The sequence below is a fragment of the Festucalex cinctus genome, chromosome 10 (assembly GCF_051991245.1).
Source record: "Festucalex cinctus isolate MCC-2025b chromosome 10, RoL_Fcin_1.0, whole genome shotgun sequence".
In the NCBI taxonomy this organism is placed as follows: domain Eukaryota; kingdom Metazoa; phylum Chordata; class Actinopteri; order Syngnathiformes; family Syngnathidae; genus Festucalex; species Festucalex cinctus.
This window is the reverse complement of record NC_135420.1, coordinates 15,747,058-15,767,672: the sequence shown is the minus strand read 5'-3', so window position 1 is coordinate 15,767,672 and position 20,615 is coordinate 15,747,058. Positions and strand designations below refer to the sequence as shown.

Genomic DNA, 20,615 nt, shown 5'->3' with positions numbered 1-20,615 from the left:
GTAATCCAAAATTTGAATAATTTCCAAATCTTGATAATGCAAAATTCAAATTGTTGTTGTATTATTAGTTATTAATTATTTTCAAAATTTCAAAACATTTTGAGAACAATGATTAGAGGATTTGTGTAATAAAGTGAACATAATGATCAGAGAAACTGAAAAAGAACGTCAGAACTTCCACAAGACTATGTTAATGTTAAGCACTTCTCAGGGTTTTTTTGTGACGTGACACTTGCATGCATGAGAGGAAGTGCAGCCTTTTATCAGAAATATAGAAGAAAAATTCACCAGGGTCCTGTAAAAGCTGTCTTCAAAATCGATTCACCTACTTTTTGTTTGTCCAAAACCTTCATGGCGTAGAACTGGTTTGTTCCTTTATGCTTTACCAGCAGTACCCGGCCAAATGAGCCAGTTCCCAAAGTCTTGAACCTATCAAATTCGTCCAGGCACGTTGTGCTCTGAGGAAACATGCAGTCGATGCAATAAGATAAAATGCTCCAATTATAAGCAAGTGTGGGTCACGTTTATATATTTAAAAAAAAAAAAGAAAAAAAAAAAAAAAAAAAAAAAAAGAAGTGAAAACCGTTTCAACTTTTTTATGGTGAAATTTGCACGACAGGAAGTAGATATGTACTCAAGATATCACCCACAGTTGATGCAAGAGGAATGTAAATCTGATTAAATTATATCTTACCTGTGGTGGACACTCCCATTTTCTTAAAAAATCTTCTTTGGCTTTAGCTAAGAACTCTTTCACTACAAAAAGACAGCACAAAACAAAATTATTACATTACACACATATACTATCAGTTAATGTGAAACAGCATTCAGGGTAAAGTGCATTTTAAGGTCAGGCACATTTCAGGTACTGAGGAGGAATGACTACTTGACAAAAAAGGAAAAAAAAACAACCTCCTTTACAAAACCACACAGAAGCTCAACAGGAAATTTAAGTGATGCAAATAGCTTTGGTAGGCTTGACAAAACTGGCCGAATAAAAAGTGAAGCTTTTCTGCATCTCTTTGGGAAAGATTTGAGAGTTAATAATAATATTAGAATGGGCAGGCTGGGACAAAGACAAAATGCAGAGCGCAACAGAGGGACTACAGTGCAGGCATTTGAAAGAACATTATGAAAGGTCAGATCAGACATGAGAAATCCCGAGTCACAGAGTCACCGAAGGGCTGCCAATCATGAGTGTCAATTCACACTACATGTGATCTACAGGGTTGAAGCAAGCATCCACTCTGTGACTGAGGATGTCACAATGAAAAGTGAGCATACCAAAAGTCTCTACAAGATCGCCAAGGGGTTTTCAGGAACATTGAGCCACATGGATGGAAGTGATGAGAAGAAAAAGAGAAGAGACATTCATGAAGTGTCTGAAACAGCATTTGTGATTCAAGTGGATCCAATGTAACACAAAACACAATGGCATACAGTATTTGAGAGAAGACAGCATACACAGTACAGTACATCGCTTACTGCTTGACAAGAACGGAAAAGAGGAGACTATTTTTCTCCAAGGCATCTGGGAACACTAATTATGAAATATAGACCAGACTACAGTACTTTATGTAATGGGGGAACAATTATTGCTCATTGTTTTCACATTACAACATCTATTTCTGCAAAGTGAGTGTTTAATAGTTTGTTGGAATTACGTCGGTCAGGCTCTGATCAGATTACAGTATACTGGAAAAGTATCACAACAAAAACAGCAGACGCATAAAACACATTTATATTTACCCAAAAAGCATATATGAAAATGACAGTAAGACAGTTATGAACACAAAGAATGTACCATGACTTGGAACAAATGGCGACTGCACCACAGGCTGTACAAATTTGTGACAAATAATATGCCTCTTTAGGGCACGACCGATTAATTGGCCGCCGATTATAATCGGCGGATTATTGGCTTTTCAAACACCGGCCATCGGCCGATTATTTCCCCCTAAAAACGTTATCAAAGGAAACTAAAGTTTCCGACACAGTGAAAGTACCCTGAATGCACCATCTTCCTTGCGTGGCATTAGCAACTAGCAAGTATATAGCGTTAGCATGTTATTCGGTTGTCCCTGAGCGTCCTTTAAGCTGTGTAATGACACAGCAGTTGGAGTTAACTGTAAAACTAAACACACGACAATAAGAATTAAATCCACTGTACATTTCAATAAAAAAAAAAAAAAAAAACATGCTTTGATTTCAAAACATCGCTAGCCTAGCGGTAATGCTGAAAGCAAGAGGGGGGGGGGGTATCATTCATATGCTAATAGGAAGTTAGCATTGACTTCAGGAGTATTTTTTTTCCTTCAAACAACGAATGTGCACACACAAATGCTGTGAGAACACATCCCCATAGGTAGGATAACGAGATGCAAAGGCACAAATTCTTCCCAATGTGTGAAAAATTAGTTATTTTAATAGAATTCAATCACAACTGTCTTCTGTACTCACTTTAAGTCTGTATGCCATGGATGCATGGCACCACACTGCCCCCAAGAGGCCAAAATGCACAGGACCAGTCAGTATTTATTCTTACTGTTGTTTTCAGTTGCTATTATTTTAACTTATTCTATCCTCATTTCACTTTCTTATTGTTTTATTTTGTCACTGTCCTTTCAAGTTAGATTTCAAGTTGATGTTTCAAGGATTCAAAGACTTTCTTTTCTCAACATTCAAGGATGCAAACACTAACCCAATGATTTTTTTTTTTTTTTTGTCTTAACACACATCTCCACATGACATGGCACGCAATACAATCCCCGAGGTTCCAGGTTAGCCCAGTTAATCCTAATACTTGTGAAACTAACACAAGATAAAAATATATAAAAGAAAAGGTTAATTAATGCTTTACAACAGTTGTACGCAAGTAAAAATGGTTTTATTATTGACACATAAATCTATACAACAACACTGTATGCTTCATGAAATTTTTTGTTAAGGTCGACTTGTCATTCAAAGCAGAGTATCTTAATAGCTGAAGCTTGTGCACAAGTGACACCCAATGAAAAGGAATGGGGGGGGGGGGGAGGTGTAAATGTATGCATTATATATAGTTTTAAACAATCGATAATAATGTTCTAGACAATTATGTTTTGTGAAACAATTTTCCTTCTCACACAAGCAACAAAAATAGGACAGAACTAATCCAGCTCACATCTTGGAATGTTGCAAAATATTCATCTGATGTGCGAGTTGCGGAGCACTTACTTAACGTATCCCACATGATGGTGAACTCCGAGATGTGCGGCACCTCACTTTCATGTCCTCTCTGCTCATGGCTACTTTTACGACATCTGTGAAAAAAGCGGCTGGCGAACGACTGATCCTTTCCCTGGGCCATTAAGAGATTTTTTTGTTTTTCCTTTTCTACGCGTAATAACGGCAGAGGCTCACAGGCAAAATACACACTTTCCAGACAGGGGACCAGATGAGAAATAGCAGCTTCCTGTATGAAGTGAAGTACTCTGCAACACTTGGCTAACCACATAAAGTTAAGCTTCCTGTTCAAGCACTCCACTTGAGTTTCAGTGACCATCCCTCTGCATGTTTTTATGCTACAATCAATGTGTATATATATATATATATATATATATTTTACTAAATGTTCAGATACGTTTTTCAAGTAAAATTGTCCGAATGCTCAAAACGTCTGCTTCTCAATAGTAAATATCTGATTTCTGTAGTCTCCATGAAAGCAGACTGATCTTTGTGTTGAATCAAAATAAGACATTTGCTTTTACTTTGGAAATTAGTGATGTTCGATCCCACTTCTCTTCAGAGACACAGAATGAATAAATAAACTTCCTCAAAAAAACAATGACAGATAATTTTAAACAAAGACCTATAAATCCCAATATAGCATTTTCCCTTAAAATTGCATGAAATTAAAGGAAACAAAGGAAATTTTCTATTCTTCAAATTTCTAGTTCCTGATCGGGAATGGCCACAAGACTACCGAAACCTTAAAATAAGGCTGGTACAGGCACTGATACCTGGTATTGGTACTCGCCCATCCCTATTGAAAATTAATGATCAACATCACCCAATTTCCAACATGTTGTGGACCAAGCCAGTAAAATAATAACACATTTATTTACAAATGTGAAAACACATTTTTGCTGCGACCTATTTTTTTTATGCACAGTTGCTGTTACCTATTTTATTTTTTATTTTATATTTTTTTTTAATTCACAGTTAAGATCGTTCAAAAGTCACATAAAAATGCCCGTTTATTTCACGTTTTAATGATGGTGACAATTTGAAACTGGAAATAATTTATATTTACATGTACATACATCGGTCCCTATGAAAAATGAAAAATCAGTTTGGAATTATTATAAACTGTTGAAACAAATCAGAAGTCGAGCAGCTCCCTGACATGATATTTGAGAAGTTTCATTGTTATCATTGATTTAGTTCAGTGATTGGTTGTGAGAAAGCATATGGGTCCACTGCATCACTGTAACATATTTAAATCTATTTCTGAATATCCACATAAGTTTATCAAATATGGTTGCTTGCCTGATGAAAGGATTGGTTATGTGAAAATCTTTCTACAGTTTTGTAACACCCATCGGCAAACAAAGACAAATCATCACTTGGAAGTACTGCTGGTCCTGGAAGATGGGTTTTTGTTCTATCTCGACTTTATCCAACTTCACTAGAAGAATATATCTTCAGTAGTTCACAGGGGGCGGGGGGGTTGAATCAATATACTTAACTTAAAATAAACTTAACTAAAAAGAAAATGTTTATTACCGTAATTTTTTTTATCACCCAGAAACACACTTACATTTAGAGTGCTCGTCCTTGAATCAAGTCCTGACAGACAACTCCTGCACAGTTGGTCTCAATCTTAATGTAAACATACTTGGATGGAGTGTGTTGTTTGCATAACAGTATGATTATATCACTACATACAACAGCCATAGTCGCCGAACAGGAACTACTGGTGTTTTCAATAAGAAGCCTGTGAAAGTGCATGGATTACTGACAGTCAGAAAGCAGGTCAAGATCAGTACTCTCTGTAGACCAGAAGCGTGGTCCGGTAGAGTGGATTAGTTTGGAAAATATCCACGAAAACAGTGCCAATAGCCCTCTACGGAATGCTTACATATAAGTGGAAGGCACTTCCGATTGCCTTAAACAGGTGCAGCTATCGCAAAGATGTTTTATTCTAGAATATGAACTACTAAAGTGAGCGATGGCCCTACAGGAAAAAAAAAAAATCAACATTTTGTTCACCAAAACGGTCGTGAACTACAGATTTACTTTGGTTATTATTTTATTTGTAATAAGGCTTTACAGTTACTGTATGAGGAAAAGAAATGCTGAGATTGTCAGGCATAAAATGCTTGAATTTTTGCAGAATGTGACTAATTCAATAATTCCCAACCGCATTAGTATGTTGTGAGAGATCTTCATTGTAATTATCCAATTTCGCTTAATTGGTCCAAAAACAACATTATTTAAGCTTTTCAAGAATGACTGCCATAAAAAAAAAAAAAAAACAAACAAAAAAAAAACATTAAAAAAAGTACATAAAAATATAAAGAAGCTATGTCTTACGGGCCTAGGCCAACGGACACCGGGTTGACCCTAGGACCACACAAGTAGTACATGGGCCTTTTATAAAACACTGTACCTCTGTATGTGTAAGGGAGGTATAGTGTATTTTGAATAGAGATGAAGATTTTGTGTGGTTATTTATAATTGCAATATTGTTGTTGTTTTAATTGTCTATGCAACGCTTTGGTACAGCTGCAGCTATTGTCAAAGCACTATATAAATAAAGTTGAGTTGAGTAAAAATAACTCACCACTGATGGAACATAATTGTGATTTACTAGTAAGGTTGTAGAAGTGATCACGTGTAAGATTGTTATGTTGCATATTAATATGTATGCTTTCTTTCTCATAAAATAGGCATATAAAATGACTATTATTATTATTATTATTGTTATTATTATTATTATTATTGTTTTTATTTATTTGACTTATTTCATTTCCAAAAAGCTTGGTGAACCCTGGCATAGTGTTTGTGACATTGTAAAGTGCAAAGATGCAAATGACTCAAAGGTTGGGAAACATTAAATTGACCCACTAATGAATTTTTTTAGTGGGAAACACTCAAGATGGTGTACAGTACTTATTGTACACACACAATATTAATAATAAATGAGAAGTAAACGTATTACCCACTACTTTCATATTAGTAAAGCATAAATAACTAGTAAGACTATCTACTATCTGAACATGTCAATACCCTGCCAAAAACGGCATTCAGTCCTGGGCTGCACTGCAATGATAAGAGTAGTGAGTGCATCATCAGTTAAGGCTGGACAACAAACTGCTGAAGGCTGCTCATCAATGAGCACACATTACATTACAGTACACCAAGCGCAGTCACGCCTAAACAGCATCTAACGTTACAAAAGGTGCCAAGTGGACGATGCTTACCGCTTTCTTGCTCATTGCCTTTCTTGGCAGTCGCTGCGTTCCCCATCGCTGGAAGACGGGGCGATGCACAGCTGGCTACGAGCGACGATGGTGTCGGTGGCGGTGTGGCTAGCCAGCGAGCTAGCAGCTCCTCCTCCTCCTCCTCCTCCTCCTCCTCCCTTAGCGAGCTAACAGATTTCAACCAGCTCGGCGAATCGCAACATCAATTTCCCCTCGTTGTCAGCGATGGCGATGTGCTCTGCGAACGGCCGTCGTTTTAGACAAAATGTTTGTACGCGTTCAAGCAGGCCTTCGCTAGGAATGAAAACATGATCCTGAGTTTTCACCCCTGCCTGCTGTCGTTGTATGGTGCGTTCATGTCGCGTGGGAATAGCTGCGTGAACCTATTTGACGGCGGAAATGGTGCCTTCAAGTTTCGTGGAAAAGCTTACCGACATTTAGTAGTACCGTGACTTGGATACTGGACTTTATTAAAAGTACATTGAACCAAACTAGCTCTTTTGTCAGGTACTTACCGTTGCAGCACTGTCACTTTGTATCATTGCAATTATGTTTTTGCTCTTCTTGTATTATTACACTATGAACTCTTTTTTTAAAAGGCATTTAATTGTTTATGTATGACTCTCCTTTGTACGCTTGTGTAAATATCCTAAATCTGTTTTACCAGAGATAAATTCATTATGTTTCAACATATGTCCAAGAAAGATGAATTTCTGACTTATATTAAATATAATGTCATGCATAGAAATGGCAAGCAAGGTACTGTGAAAATCCATCCATCCATCCATTCTTAACACTTAGCCTATCTGACTTTTTGTGACTGGCCTGGTTGACAATCAGCACAATAGACAATCAAAAATTCACACCTATCGAGAATTTATTACTTTTTTAACGTGTGCATGTTTTTGGAAGAACATACAAACTTCAAACAGAGTTAACATTTGAACTGAGATAGGCATCACAAATACACTGTGTTGTCCATTAAAGAATGAAAATCTGATCAAAACCAAAAATATAATTCTATTGTAACATGAGGCTTTGCAGGGAATAGGTGTTGAAAAGCATACTGTAACAACTGCTTGTTTACAATCAGGAAAATTATTCTGGGTCTGAGAGATTGTGTGGAATGTTGCTTACAGCCTGTTTTGTACCATGTTTAAAAGAAAGTTCAAGTTATTTGAAAGTTGAATATTCCAAAAACTACATAATCACAGTTATAGATTATCTTCTCGTTACACCTACACCATCTTTATGGTGTAGAAGGAATGAGCAAACATTTTTGGCTTAAGGGCCACAGTTAATTTGCAAATAGACACATGGGCCACATCAATTATGAGGTGAAATATTCGTTAAAATATGAAAAGTAAAATGTATATGTATAATACTTTATTTTAACAATAAAAATATTCACGTAATGTTTTATTTACGTTATTCATAATTAGTTGGCCAATTACAGTATTTAAAAATAATAATAATAATAATAATAATAATAATAATAATAACATTATTTAATAAAATAGAATATTGAATCTGCAACTACGTATTTTATCACGAATATTATTGCATTTTAATGAATACATTAGCCAATAATATAACTAGATAGTGTATTTAAATAATACATATAACATAAAATAAAAATAACATTTGATAAACAATCAGGGGGGATTGGCTAAATAAAAACATCAAATATTTCAGGACTCTTGATAATGTATATACGTATACATTGTTGAAACATTTTAATCACTGTAACTTGCAGAGTTGAAATATTTAATTCATTAACTATTTCAAATACCATAGCGGAAGCTCTCTACATCGACTCCTACTGCTCCCCCTTCTCCTACTGCTCTTACTTGTACACACTTTGAAAATCACTGCTTTACAGAATACAGTCATAAATATATACAATAATCAGAAAACTTTACCGTTAATAAAGCAAAAAAACCCCTCAATTTAGTCTTATTGGAACGCCTGACACAGAAGCAGCAGCTCTTAGTTCAAAAGGAAACACATTCAACAATTTGGAGGTAATAAACTGCAACAGTCTATCACTTTTAGTTTTGAATTTCTTGTGAGAGACATTAGGTAAAAATAGTTACCTCACTAACCTAACAGGACAATAAAATACACCACATCCACCAAATATAGAGGGGCCTGACCACTGAGGTCTCCTGAAAATAATACAATTATCCACTCATGCAAATAACAACAAATACTTTTGCCTGATGCAAGTGGCGATAGCACCAAATCAGTGTAAATTGACCTAAGGAACGCTGCAAGATACGCGATGTGTTAAGATGTGAATGACACGTCAATGACCTCTGAGTAGGACGCACCCATGACAGCAGGGTTGATTTTAGCACCACGGCCAGCGACATTGTTGCTAGGTAGCTTCCAGTGTTTGCATTTTGCCAGCTATGAGGAAGAGCCAAATGACACTCCCGATAATCAAATAGATTTATCGAGTAAATTGCAACTAATATACTGAACAAGACTCGTCTGCTTCCTCTGTGTTATTATTAAACTATTATGCAAGTTTTGTGCTGAGTGAGGAAATCTACATTTCAATTGCAAAACTTCAGCAATTCATGTACCGGTAGCTTCACCCCCCATTCTCACCGTGAATGGTTTCACCCATGGATTCGCTCCAGCGCTCTTTGCACACCACAAGACTGGCGGACTTCAAGACACAGATTTGTTGTTTTTTCTCTTTGTGTGCATGTCAACCAGTATTTTGCGTTTTTTTTGCGCAACACAAATACTGATGCATTCTTGAAAATACTACTAGAGGACTGATGCTGGGCGGGTTGTCTGAGCCTTCGCTGGGACGCAACCAAGCTAAGGAGCTGCGCTACCATTGACTGGAATTAATAAGGTAACGAGCTACTTCGCTCCCCAGTCCTTCCCGAATAATTTAATAAGACCAAGCTAATTGCTCACCCTCGTTGTCTTTTCTACATCACCAGATAGACGCACATCATTTAATAACGAATTTTATTGTAGTGGCGTTGCTTAATGCAAACAGTGACGCTTCATTTTTTGGCGTATTACTGTTTGATAGCAGCACTGCCTGATTGTTTCTTACAAAAAAACCCAACCGGACCTGCAACAGTAGCTCGATAGCTGTAAGCACGCTAGCAACTACAGTACTCTATTCCTCAATTCCTCAGAACACCTGCTGTGTAACATTGCATTTGGAGAGAGGCGGATTTCCTGTGAACAGAAAGATATACTGACACGCATAATAATAATAATAATGATAATAATAATAATAACATTTAGTTTGAAAGACTATAAAAGGGCATGGCCCTCAGTAGTTGCTGTGACAGGCACAATCACCATCAGTATTCTCGTTAGCTTAGCCTGTAGCTTGTTTGGAGAGGACCCTGAAAGTGACCTGCAAGATTAGCAGGATGCTAAGCCCCTTTTACATCTTTATTTGAAATATTCACAGGATGAAGTGAGCATAGGACACATACAATGTGCTTGTTATTTTTTGGAATGAATGGATGCATCCCAGGAGCATTTATTTACTCAACTGTAGAAAGTTTCAAGTGTCTAGTTGGGGTGTGTGATGATTTTTTTTTTTTTTTTTTAAATGTCAGAAGGGAACAAATTTTACAATACTGTAGCGTTATACTGCCATCCAGCTGTTGCAGTTGTGCATCCACTAAAATATAAGACATTTGTTGCAGTGTTGTGCTTACATTAAATACTCTGATGGAATTTGCAATTACATCTGAATGTTGAAAATACCATCATTTAAGACGGGATTTGCATATTTATGGCGTGGTCTGGACGACATTGTTCATCTCATTACAATTTTAGAATTATGTAATATACTTTAAGGTTTCAAAATAGTCTGTAGTGAGGTTAATCTTAGTGGCAGTCTGGTGTTTATTCATTATGCAGTTTTGTTTGGCTTATTGTCCTTAGCGTGCATACACTGAATCGTGGTGTGGAGGCGTTGCTTCACTATTTATACAGTATTGTGATGACCCACACGAGCGAGACATTCACCAGTATAGGGGCATGCACCTTTAAGGGAGAGGATGGAGTTTTACATGTGCCTGGGTCCAAAGAGATTATATGGACAGGAAATGGTTGAAAGGGAGTAGTTTCCTTTGTATGTAAACAGTGATTTTTGTTGTGCAGAGTACTTGCCTTCATCTGCTTGCCTTGTTATTTACCCTATCTCCACCATATAATAAAAAGAACTTGAGTCATGTTCATATTTCCAGTGGATTGTATCAGTTTTGCATTCAGGTGTCTGTTGGATTATTTCAGTGCCCTGTGGGCTGAGCGCTCCCACACGTGTTTCTCCTTGTATGTGGAAGAAGGCACAAAGCAAGCATAGCACCTTTGTTCTCTCTTCTTGCAAGATAACTCAGGAATCAGACATTTTATTTGAAATTGTGTTTTTTTTTCTTTTTGGATAAACCTAATAACAATGTCCTTTTTCTGCATCTGCAAGAATTAATATACATGCATTATTCACTGTGAAAGCAAGGATTATAAAAAATAAATAAATAAATAAATAAAATAAAATAAAAAAAATAAAAAAAATCCTGTTTGTTAACCTTTCACCAGATCTATGTGTTTAGCCCATGTTGCGCTGTAAGTCTCATGGGAATTGGTTAAGTAGTTTAAAGCTGTTAAATCCCAGTTTTTAACAAACAAAAAATTGAAATATTAACAAAATATCACATTTGCAGAGGTAATAAAGTTTATACAATGGAACTGAATTGCAATAAGCATGTGCAATAAAATTACAGTTTTAATCACATTTTTAAATATATTGTTAAATGTGTTCCATAGTGATGTTTTTTTTTAAGACTAAAAAAAAAAAAAAGAGAACAAATAAGAAAATAATTTACTGCAGAATCAAACTATTAAAATATGTATAAATAATATGCTATTGCTAACCCTTGTTTTGTAAATATCAAACAAATAAAACACTACATTAATTGTGACAATGCTTTTGGTGATTGTGGACAAAAGTATTCGAACACTAGTCTTGGTTATACTTTATGTTTTGGAAAAAGCCACATAAAAATAATAAAAACATACTCAGAGTTTGCATGGTGTTAGTCATATTTCCAATGAGATGTTCAGGCAACTTCCAAATTGTATGGCCTTTAGAGGTTTTAATCAGTTATTTCACAACTGGTGGGACTCTGAAGTATCCGGTTAAGGTGAAGGGTCTTGGATTTATAACAGATTTCAGGTGAATTAAAGAGCAGAAACTCGCACGCACACACACACGAAAAAAAAAAGAGCGATGATGATATATTGACTCGAGAAGTCTGCTGAATGAATAATACTGATCTCAGAAAAAAAAAATAGAGGTTTTGTTCAATTCTCTACCAGTGCCTTTTGAATAGCTATTCACTACACACAGTAAGGTCCAGTGTACTCATGAATATCAGTGAATGTTAGCAGCATAACACAAAGCTAAGTGGTTTCCCCCCCCAAGCATCTTCTTTTGATTCTCTTGTTGGAAACTCACTACGCAGATGCAATTTCATGTGAGTCAAGTTAAACATAAAACAAACCCCTCAGGGATGTCCTGCTCTTTCTTGAAGAAACTTGTATGACATTGCTGAAAAAGGTGACTGCTTCAGTTCAGCCTTTTCTCACTTTCTGTCGAGCTCATCGTGCCTTTATGCATGGATCTGCTTTTGATAGTTTTCCACAACCATGTAATGATGTTTGTTAACAAGCTTCTGATATAAATGTGTCAAATGTTACTGACGCTTCTATCATGCAGACATGCATTTTCCTAAAGAAAAAAAAAATATATATTGTGGTGCAGTAGTACACAATAGGATCGTATTCACATCTCGTGCAAAGCAGACAGCTCAACATTACGATACCCTGTAAGACAAACATTTATTTGTAATGCACTTGTCATGGCCCGTGGAACAGAAAGAGATGCTTATGGCAGCAGAGGAGATAGCGCTTAACAATAACGCGTCTGTGTTGAGGCAGAGGATGTGCATGAGCTCAGAATCCACAAGGCTTCGGTCACCCCAGGCACGGTATGTTTGTGGTCTTTTGGCTCCATCTCTTGTTCAAACTGTGCTACTGCATCACCTTCAGATCTACAGGACGTAGTAGTAGTAGTAGTAGTAGTAAGTTGCTCAAACAATATTGATATTTTTACGATTGGATATACTCTGGTACAGCACTACTTTGTTATTCCACATCACAATATTGATCTTACATCAATAATACTGCACTTATTGAATTCCGTATAGGGTGGGGTACCCACAAAAACAACAGAACAGAGTAACTGTTACTTGTGAGATCAGATTAGGGGGCCACGAAATGCAAACATTATAGCTAAAAGAGGCGAAGTTTTATTGAGGTACATCATTTATTTAGCATCCAAATGAATTTAATACAATATATTCCGACACTGGCACAACAAAAGCGCCTGATTATCATGTCATATTTTCCCATTTTCTGGGGTAAATTTTAATGGTTCCATTCTGAATTAAATCCGTAAATGAAACTTGCATTGGTGTTACAGACACTAAGCCTGCACATCACTGAGTCTATTTTACAAATTGTAAAAACTGACAACAGCTTTTTCAAGTTTTGCCTGTTATAACCTGGAGATACTGCTAATGTTCACTGTTTATAACATCATGCATAGAGTTAGGAAGTTGTCCACAAAAAAAAAAAAAAAAAAAAAGGCAAACAAGAAAATCAACAACTCCATGCTGATGAAAACAGTTTCCATAGAGGTGGTAAAACATACATTTTTCAGTCTATAGAGTAGGGATGCGCGATAATGTTATCTTCAGCTGCTACCGATAAACCAATAATTTAGAAAGCGCCAATGTCGATAAGCCGTTAATTGTTTGCAAAATTAACTTGAATACAAATACACTTTTGAGTCCTACTATAAGTCTAACATGTACAAATATGTTGAAACATTGTGTAAAGCAACATGAAGCTGAATTTTTATTGTTGTTATTATTATTATTATTATTATTATTATTATTATTATTATTTTTATATCTCTGCTTCAAAGACAACCAGTAACTCATTTTGACTTTGCCAAAACAAAACAGTCATGTTTTAAAAATGCAACAAAAAGCGGTGAGGGTAACATTTTAGGGAGACACAGTAAAGAAAGCCCCCATTGGTTGATATTGCCGATAATTATCGGCGGATTTCTTTATTATCTGGTTTATCTGTATAACGTCAAATTGGTCGAAATTGCTGGTAATTATCGGCCACCGATATTATCCCTAGCATCCCTACTCATAAGTGGACAAAACATGTCTAATTGAAATTAAAACGCACTCATAAAATAACCACCAGAGGGTGCTGGAACTGCACAAATTGTGCTGATATTAACATCGGGATATGATGAGTCTTGACGACAATGATATTGTGGCTATTTTAATATTACAATATGGCAATATTGCCGTAATTGTTACATCCCTACTCAGTTTAATTAATTCTTCCCAGGCGCCTGCTTGTGTGACCTCTCTAACTAGCTAGCTAGCTAACTAACGAACGACCTATTAGTGATAAAACATGACCTCAGTACACTTTCACAATTGAGTCAACTTAACTCAAATCAAATCAAACTTTATTTATATGGCACCTTTCATACATTAAAATGCAACTAAATTCATATCAGAAAGAAAACTGTGCACTAGTTGTTTGAGTCATTAAGTGTTTGTTGTATTATGTGGCTGTCACATTAGGCCTGTTCCTGAGGGGGTCTATGTGACACCGAGGACCAGTGGTTCTCTCGAGTCAATGTTCCTTCCCTGCTGACCGAACAGGAAAGTGCTGGGAGGTGGGCGAGTGTTCTTGTCAACAGCACAGCTTGCCTCACTTCATCACTCGGACTGTTGTTGTTTCTCTGCTAAACTCATTCCAGCCGCTGTCTTCCCCGGAATCGACGCTTCGCTCGGTCAAAAAGACCAACAGAAAACTTAAAACTCTACTGAGTGATGGGATAATGCACTTTGATTGTTTCCCTATTTTAATTTGTTCAGTGAATGCTCACTGAATCAATGGGAGTGAGTATGTGTGCATATTTTCTGATATGTGTAAATGGGTTAGAATTGTGTGGACATGAAAACGGCTGTAAGAGGAGCCTTATGACCGCTAGAGGGCACTGTTGGTCTCTGTATGAAACTCAGAACAAGGACAATAGTCTTTTGTAAATGAAGCTTATCTGTTCTGTGGTATATAAAAGGTGTGGGCAATGTATTTATTATTATTGATGACAATGTTTTATGTGTTCAGTTTTGGTCTGATCTGAAAAATTGATAGGACTTGAATGTAATTCAGTCATCATACAACAAAGTTAGAGATTCATATTATCATCTTCTCCCGTGACATGATTTGATGGATTTCATGGCACAGTTATCTAAAGATATAGATTACAAGAACATGACACCTATTCATGGCCTTTGCCAGCGTGAGTGCATTGTGTTATCTTATCCTGTTTATCATTTCATAGGCCTTCAGATTTTCGTGAGTCATATTTTGCTTGAGAACCAAAGTTAGACATCATTGCAGTGTTGAAATTTAGAAGCTATTGGCAATTGTGCTAATTAACAAAATTAAGATATTCACAATATCCCATTAAATCAGACAAACACCCTTTTACACATTATTAATTAACCATTGTGAAACCGCATAAGCATTCTGTATAAGTGCATTCAAGTTTGCACCTGTCGACAGTTTGCTCAGCCCCGTGTGCCTGTCTTGTCTTTGGAAATGGGATCATTTAGACCAACGGGACGGGCACAAGTCACAATGCTTTCTGAGCCAGCAGAATAATTAAGTGATAGAACATCTCAACAATGGTTGATAACTGAGAAAAAAAAAAAAGAAAAAAAAAGGCTTGTCAGCCTACTCGCAGGCCACAGCCAAAGAATAACAGAATTTGGCACGCTGACTGGTGTTAATTCCTCACATTGTTCATTGCCTGAAGCGTCCATTTTACAAACTACTGTGAAAGTGCCATCTGCTTGAATGAGATGACCTCTCAGCTATACAGTGAAATCCAACTGGCACAAGCATGAGACACACATTTGCATTAGGGTTTCACGGGATAGTCGAGTAGTCGTCACACAGCTTTATGTGGTTTTATTTCTGCAGTAATAGAGCTAAAGTAACGCAATTTCAGAAATGGGCACAGTTGTGAAGTTTTCATGAAAACCAAATGAAATTTATTGCAATTAAAGAGACTGCGTGAACATATTTGGAAATAAACTGGAAATGAATTACAAACATGACAATAAAAGGGAATATACTCGATAAGAGTTTAGGGAATTAATTAGATGACTTTCTTGAAAATTGAAAGGAATTTACAGTCATCAAAAAAAAAATAAATATGTGAACTCTCTGGAATTTCTACCAAAAGTGTAGAACTCGGTAGGCCTATTGCCGGCAACAACGTCATGATACAACACAACATGGCCGCGATAAATGTGTATTGCGATACCTGATCTTCAAGGCGATACCCCGATATTTTACATTACTTTTTATATATAAACAGTCACATACCGTGTATATTTTTATTATGATGGATGGCAAACGTGTTCTCTTAGCAGCGCTTCCGGTTTACCGCCAGCACCGTGCCTGGTCAAAATGTGTGCACACTACACAGTAAGGAGCAACTTTCAGAGACGTGTCGGGAAACTTTATGAATCAGCGTCCATTATCCTATCAATATGGATATTGTAAAGAGGCCCACAATGATATATTCCTAGGGTTATCACGATTAAATTGAAATCATGATTATTGAAACGATTATTTATTTTTTGTTACAAAACAAGAAAATGTTTACACATTTAAAAATATTGAGACCAATTAAAAAAATAGAGACACTATATTTATGTCATCTCCTTTTGGACTAAATGGAATTTACAATAATATATATTTATTTATGTTGGCAAAAACTTGAAATTGGAGTGCAGCTTGTGCACTGTGCAGTAGGACGATTTTTTGGACCATAATTATGCAAGTTCACTTCGGATGAAACTAAATTTATTAGTTATTTAAAAAAGAAAAGTGCAAATGTATACATTTAAACAACTCAAAATTTTGTATTAATGATCTTTTAAAAAATTTTTTTTTAACGATTATGCTGATTTTATAATTGTGGCGTGTAATAATTGAAATTGTAATTGAATTTGGATTAATTGCACAGCCCTATATATTCCGGTATTGATTTTTTAATCACAAACAAACAAATAAACCGGCCTCGACAAACATTGCAGAGTTGTGTGACTAATCATAGATGAACTGATGAACAGGCTGCGAAACTCAAGTGTTGCTGCTCTTTCATTTCAAATGATTATTCTGTGCACTGTGGTAACCTTCAGCATTTGGCCTATTTATACCAGAGCTGTAAAACATCCTTTTTTTTTTTCTCTTCTCCTTTTCCATGCATTCCTAGCCATCTCTATGTACACCCCCATTCACTATCTTTTCCACATGGGGCTGTAAATAAGCTGGGTCTGTGTAGATTTTCAAGTGCCCCCCCCCAACCCTTTCACCATCCCCACAACCCCCCTCCATTAGTCTTCCCCATCACCGTTACCCTCCTGAAACTCCCACTCAGACCAATGCTGCTCTCTATCCTGCTGGAAGGAACCTGCAAGATGCTCAGATGATCCGCGGACTGGTTCCGAACCGTACCGTCGACAAAGCCAGAGAACGTGACAACTATCTGGTGTGAGAGTGTCCTCGGGGGGTACCGCGAGTACCCTGCGGGGCCTGCCTGCCTCGTTTGGCAGAAAGCTTGGCATCCCACTTCACACCTCCAGTACTGGAGATGCCCTCGCCTCCCAATGACGGAGGTGAGTGAATAGACTGGCAGATTTTTATACACTATCCAACTGCTGTTCTCTCTGATGCATAGAACCAAAGCCACATCGAAAAGATATGGCAACACACATACTAGATGTTGTCAGGCCACACCAGACTGTACAATTCCCTGCAGAAATGAGGCACCCTACCCACTTTTCTGTGCACGCTGTAACAACATCATGTAGGCTTGTACTGATGTGTCTTGTCTTGTCTCTACCTCTAGAGGATCGAGGCGCATCCCCCGTGAACTTGCCATCTGTGGGCTCCTACCAGGGCCATGGCAAGAGGAAGGTGCACCGCAAAAAGAAGAAGGGCATCATCAGTGCCAATGTTGCTGGCACCAAATACGAGATTGGTATGAAGTTAACATTTTCAGCTTCGAAGCAGGAGTGTTTGGGTCCGTTTTTAGGTACAAATGAAGCAGCTTTGCCGACAGAAAGGTGTCATTCAACAAAAAAAAGTGTTCAAGCTGTGTACAATGTTACAGTGTTGTAGACTTTGTTTTCTAACCAGTTATGTTTGTTAAAGCGGGAGGTGGCAACACTGCTAGCATCATTTGAATGTAGTCTCACTTAATCCGTTCCTCCTCCAATTGTCTGACCAAAGTTGTGCCATTTTACAGATTTACATGCAATTTCATGGAAGTGCATACTTGTAATTGTCACAGATGCTGTCCAGCTTCATCAAAATAGCAGCTCTAGTAATACTTTTTTCATTTATTTGAGTAACATTAAGTAAAAAAGAAAACTAAACTATTACAACAAAAGTTATACAAAGGCGGTACTCAAAAGGAGCAGGTAGTTCAGAGAACTTATAATGATCCTACCCCTTACTTCCCACTTTTTAGTTATACATATTTCTCGTACGACAGAACTTCAATCTGAGGACAAAAACAAAACAAAACATCAAAACATACTCCCTCAGTTCAGTTTTGCCAAATCTCTTTGGCAATTTACAGAAAACAAATCACAATCTATGTCATATATATATATATATATATATATATATATATATATATATATATATTAAATTAAAAATATACTCATTTACAACTAGCACAAGATAACAGGTATCACAATATAAGCATAACCAAAAAAAAGAAAAGAAAAAAAAAGAAAAAAGAACACAATTGGCACACAGAATACTCGTTTATGGTCATATAATTTGAAGATAACTCAGTCAAATTGTATAAATAAATAGTATACTAATTTATAGTCGTACAATATAAAACTGAAGACCACTGAGAATAAAAAAAATAGTCACAATTGGCTTATTTATGAATATAAGAAAACCTTTGCCGCAAGGAAAAAAGGTGATTGTTAATCACCTCTTGCTAAGCTAACATTAGCAATGTAAACAACCCGATGTTAGCCGTGGCTGCTACGTTGATAGTAGGCTACTATAGTCGTAATGAAATATATACTACAACACCAAATGTTTTAGGGTTGTATCTTTATTTTTTTGAATGTACAATCAATTAAAAATCTAAAAGAAGTGATACACTTTAAGTTTCCATCAGAAAATTTGCTAATACCACATCACTTCTGAATCATGTTAGCTGTATGGAATGTGCTGCTCCCCACATACAAGTGCAATGGGACATCCTATCCACACGTTCCTCTCGGGTGAAAATATTCTATGACATAGGCCTACTCTGACTCAAACGGGAACACTTTGATTCTGGCCAATTCGCTACTCAATTTGAGTCACCACCGAGTCGTGCAATATAGTACTGCAATTTTCACTTTTAGTTGACTGACTCGTCTGTAAAGGTCTTTGAACAGAAAGTCAAATAGTGGACCAATATTTTGGAAAGTATTGTGCATTTACCAAGCTCTGATGTTAGAAAACAAGGGGAGTCCATTCTTTCAATCATGCCATTAGTGTAAATTCTGTTAGTCCCTTTCCACAAACAAAAATGTAAAACAAGGTATCACAGGTAACAAGAATGTACAACTGTGAAAGCGTGAAAACTGGACTCACTCAAAATGGCCCATTGCTATTTAGCCTGCTGAAATGGTGACATTAAACATTTAAATTAAAGCTACATGAGTTTCAGCCCATTGAAACTGCTTTTGTGGATGCAATCCTTGCAAAAAAAAAAAAAAAAAAAAATCTTTACTGAGGTAATCTAACGTGGCAGTCAGTGTTTTTTGAGACAGGTTGAAAGAGCGCAGTAAGCACTCTTAACATGCTGGCTATATTGCGTGGCGTCAAAGCTCTCAGGGGTGAACTACAACCTTTGAAACTAAGGAGTCAGCAGCAGTGTAGGAGAAATCAGGGGCGGTCGGAATCCAGCATGTAGATGGGAATCAAGCTGTGAATCATTTTGCTCGCTGTGATGAGATCCTCACACCGGCCCTTTTGAGGGGAGAGTGCTGATACGCTATGTCCGGGATAAAGTAACACTAAAAGCTCAATAGTCAGTTATTTTTGCTGTTTCTTGGAAATATTTGGCAATGGAAAAATTAAAAGATTACGGGTTGGTGTTGTAGTTTTCTTTATACCGCGAAAAGTTGAGACAAAATTGATTCTAACTTTGGTCTTGTGGAAGTTAATGGTAACTGTCAGCACAACCCTGCTGCGATGTAAATCCTCCCTGTTCAAGTTATCAAAACACAGTTAACATCCACCGGCGCAAACAGATTGATGAAGTCACATCGGAAACGCTGTTTTCCCATTCAAGTGCTATCATGCAACATTAGGCAAGCTGGCATCAGGTTCGTGTTGGGTTTCAAGAAATTAATTAAAATGCCATTTTGTTTGGGCATTTGGATCTTTCATTACTCGCTGAATAATGAATAGTTGCTGCTGGATTAATGTCCAAATGGGCTTGCTACCTATCTCTCATACTATAGGAGTTCTAGTGGGATTAAAAGGCATTTAAAGATGATCTGCAACCATTTTATGAATATTAAATATTGCCTGAAGGTTTCGATCTTTTGAATCACCATGTAGGGATCCTTTCTGTCCAAGCGTTTAATCATTATTCACTTGGTCATTATTAAACAAACTTTAAAATATTATTGCAAATGAACTGCTGAAATGCTTTCTTTTTCTGTTCTTCCCATTTTAATACGAATGTCTTCCAACCAGTTCGCATTGTCATCAATGAGATGGAATTTCTGAAAACACGAGATGATGACGAGACCGCCAATCTCATCTGGAACGACTCGGCTGTACAGCATGAGAAAATTGCTGAGCTCAGGAATTATCAGGTATTCTGCATGGTTATGATGTCAACTCAGCACATCTTGGGCTTGGGGGCTGGCAGGCACTCGGCTAAAGATGTTATAA

At 36.9% G+C, this 20,615-nt stretch overlaps 2 protein-coding genes across 12 annotated transcripts in view; one reads left to right on the top strand and one right to left on the bottom strand.

Annotated features, from left to right (window-relative positions):
* The window catches only part of prkacba (protein kinase, cAMP-dependent, catalytic, beta a), a 294,170-nt gene that overhangs the window by 4,439 nt on the left and 269,116 nt on the right, over positions 1-20,615 (bottom strand). For 5 of the 7 annotated variants that reach the window (XM_077535439.1, XM_077535437.1, XM_077535438.1 and 2 more), the window contains 2 exons: positions 695-756; positions 330-458 (listed from right to left, as the gene is read on the bottom strand). In XM_077535439.1, the coding sequence (XP_077391565.1) occupies positions 330-458; positions 695-756 (191 nt within the window). Of the gene's footprint in view, positions 1-329; positions 459-694; positions 757-3,216; positions 4,210-6,467; positions 6,832-20,615 lie in introns of those variants that run through there. The other 2 variants (XM_077535441.1, XM_077535435.1) reach the window with 2 other exon arrangements.
* The window catches only part of ttll7 (tubulin tyrosine ligase-like family, member 7), a 78,066-nt gene continuing 66,541 nt past the window's right edge, over positions 9,091-20,615 (top strand). For 4 of the 5 annotated variants that reach the window (XM_077535432.1, XM_077535434.1, XM_077535431.1 and 1 more), the window contains exons 1-4: positions 9,091-9,339; positions 16,906-17,308; positions 17,542-17,673; positions 20,415-20,536. In XM_077535432.1, coding sequence (XP_077391558.1) covers positions 17,284-17,308; positions 17,542-17,673; positions 20,415-20,536 — 279 coding nt within the window. In that variant the 5' untranslated portion in view covers positions 9,091-9,339; positions 16,906-17,283. The remainder of the gene's footprint in view (positions 9,340-16,905; positions 17,309-17,541; positions 17,674-20,414; positions 20,537-20,615) is intronic. The other variant, XM_077535430.1, reaches the window with a different exon arrangement.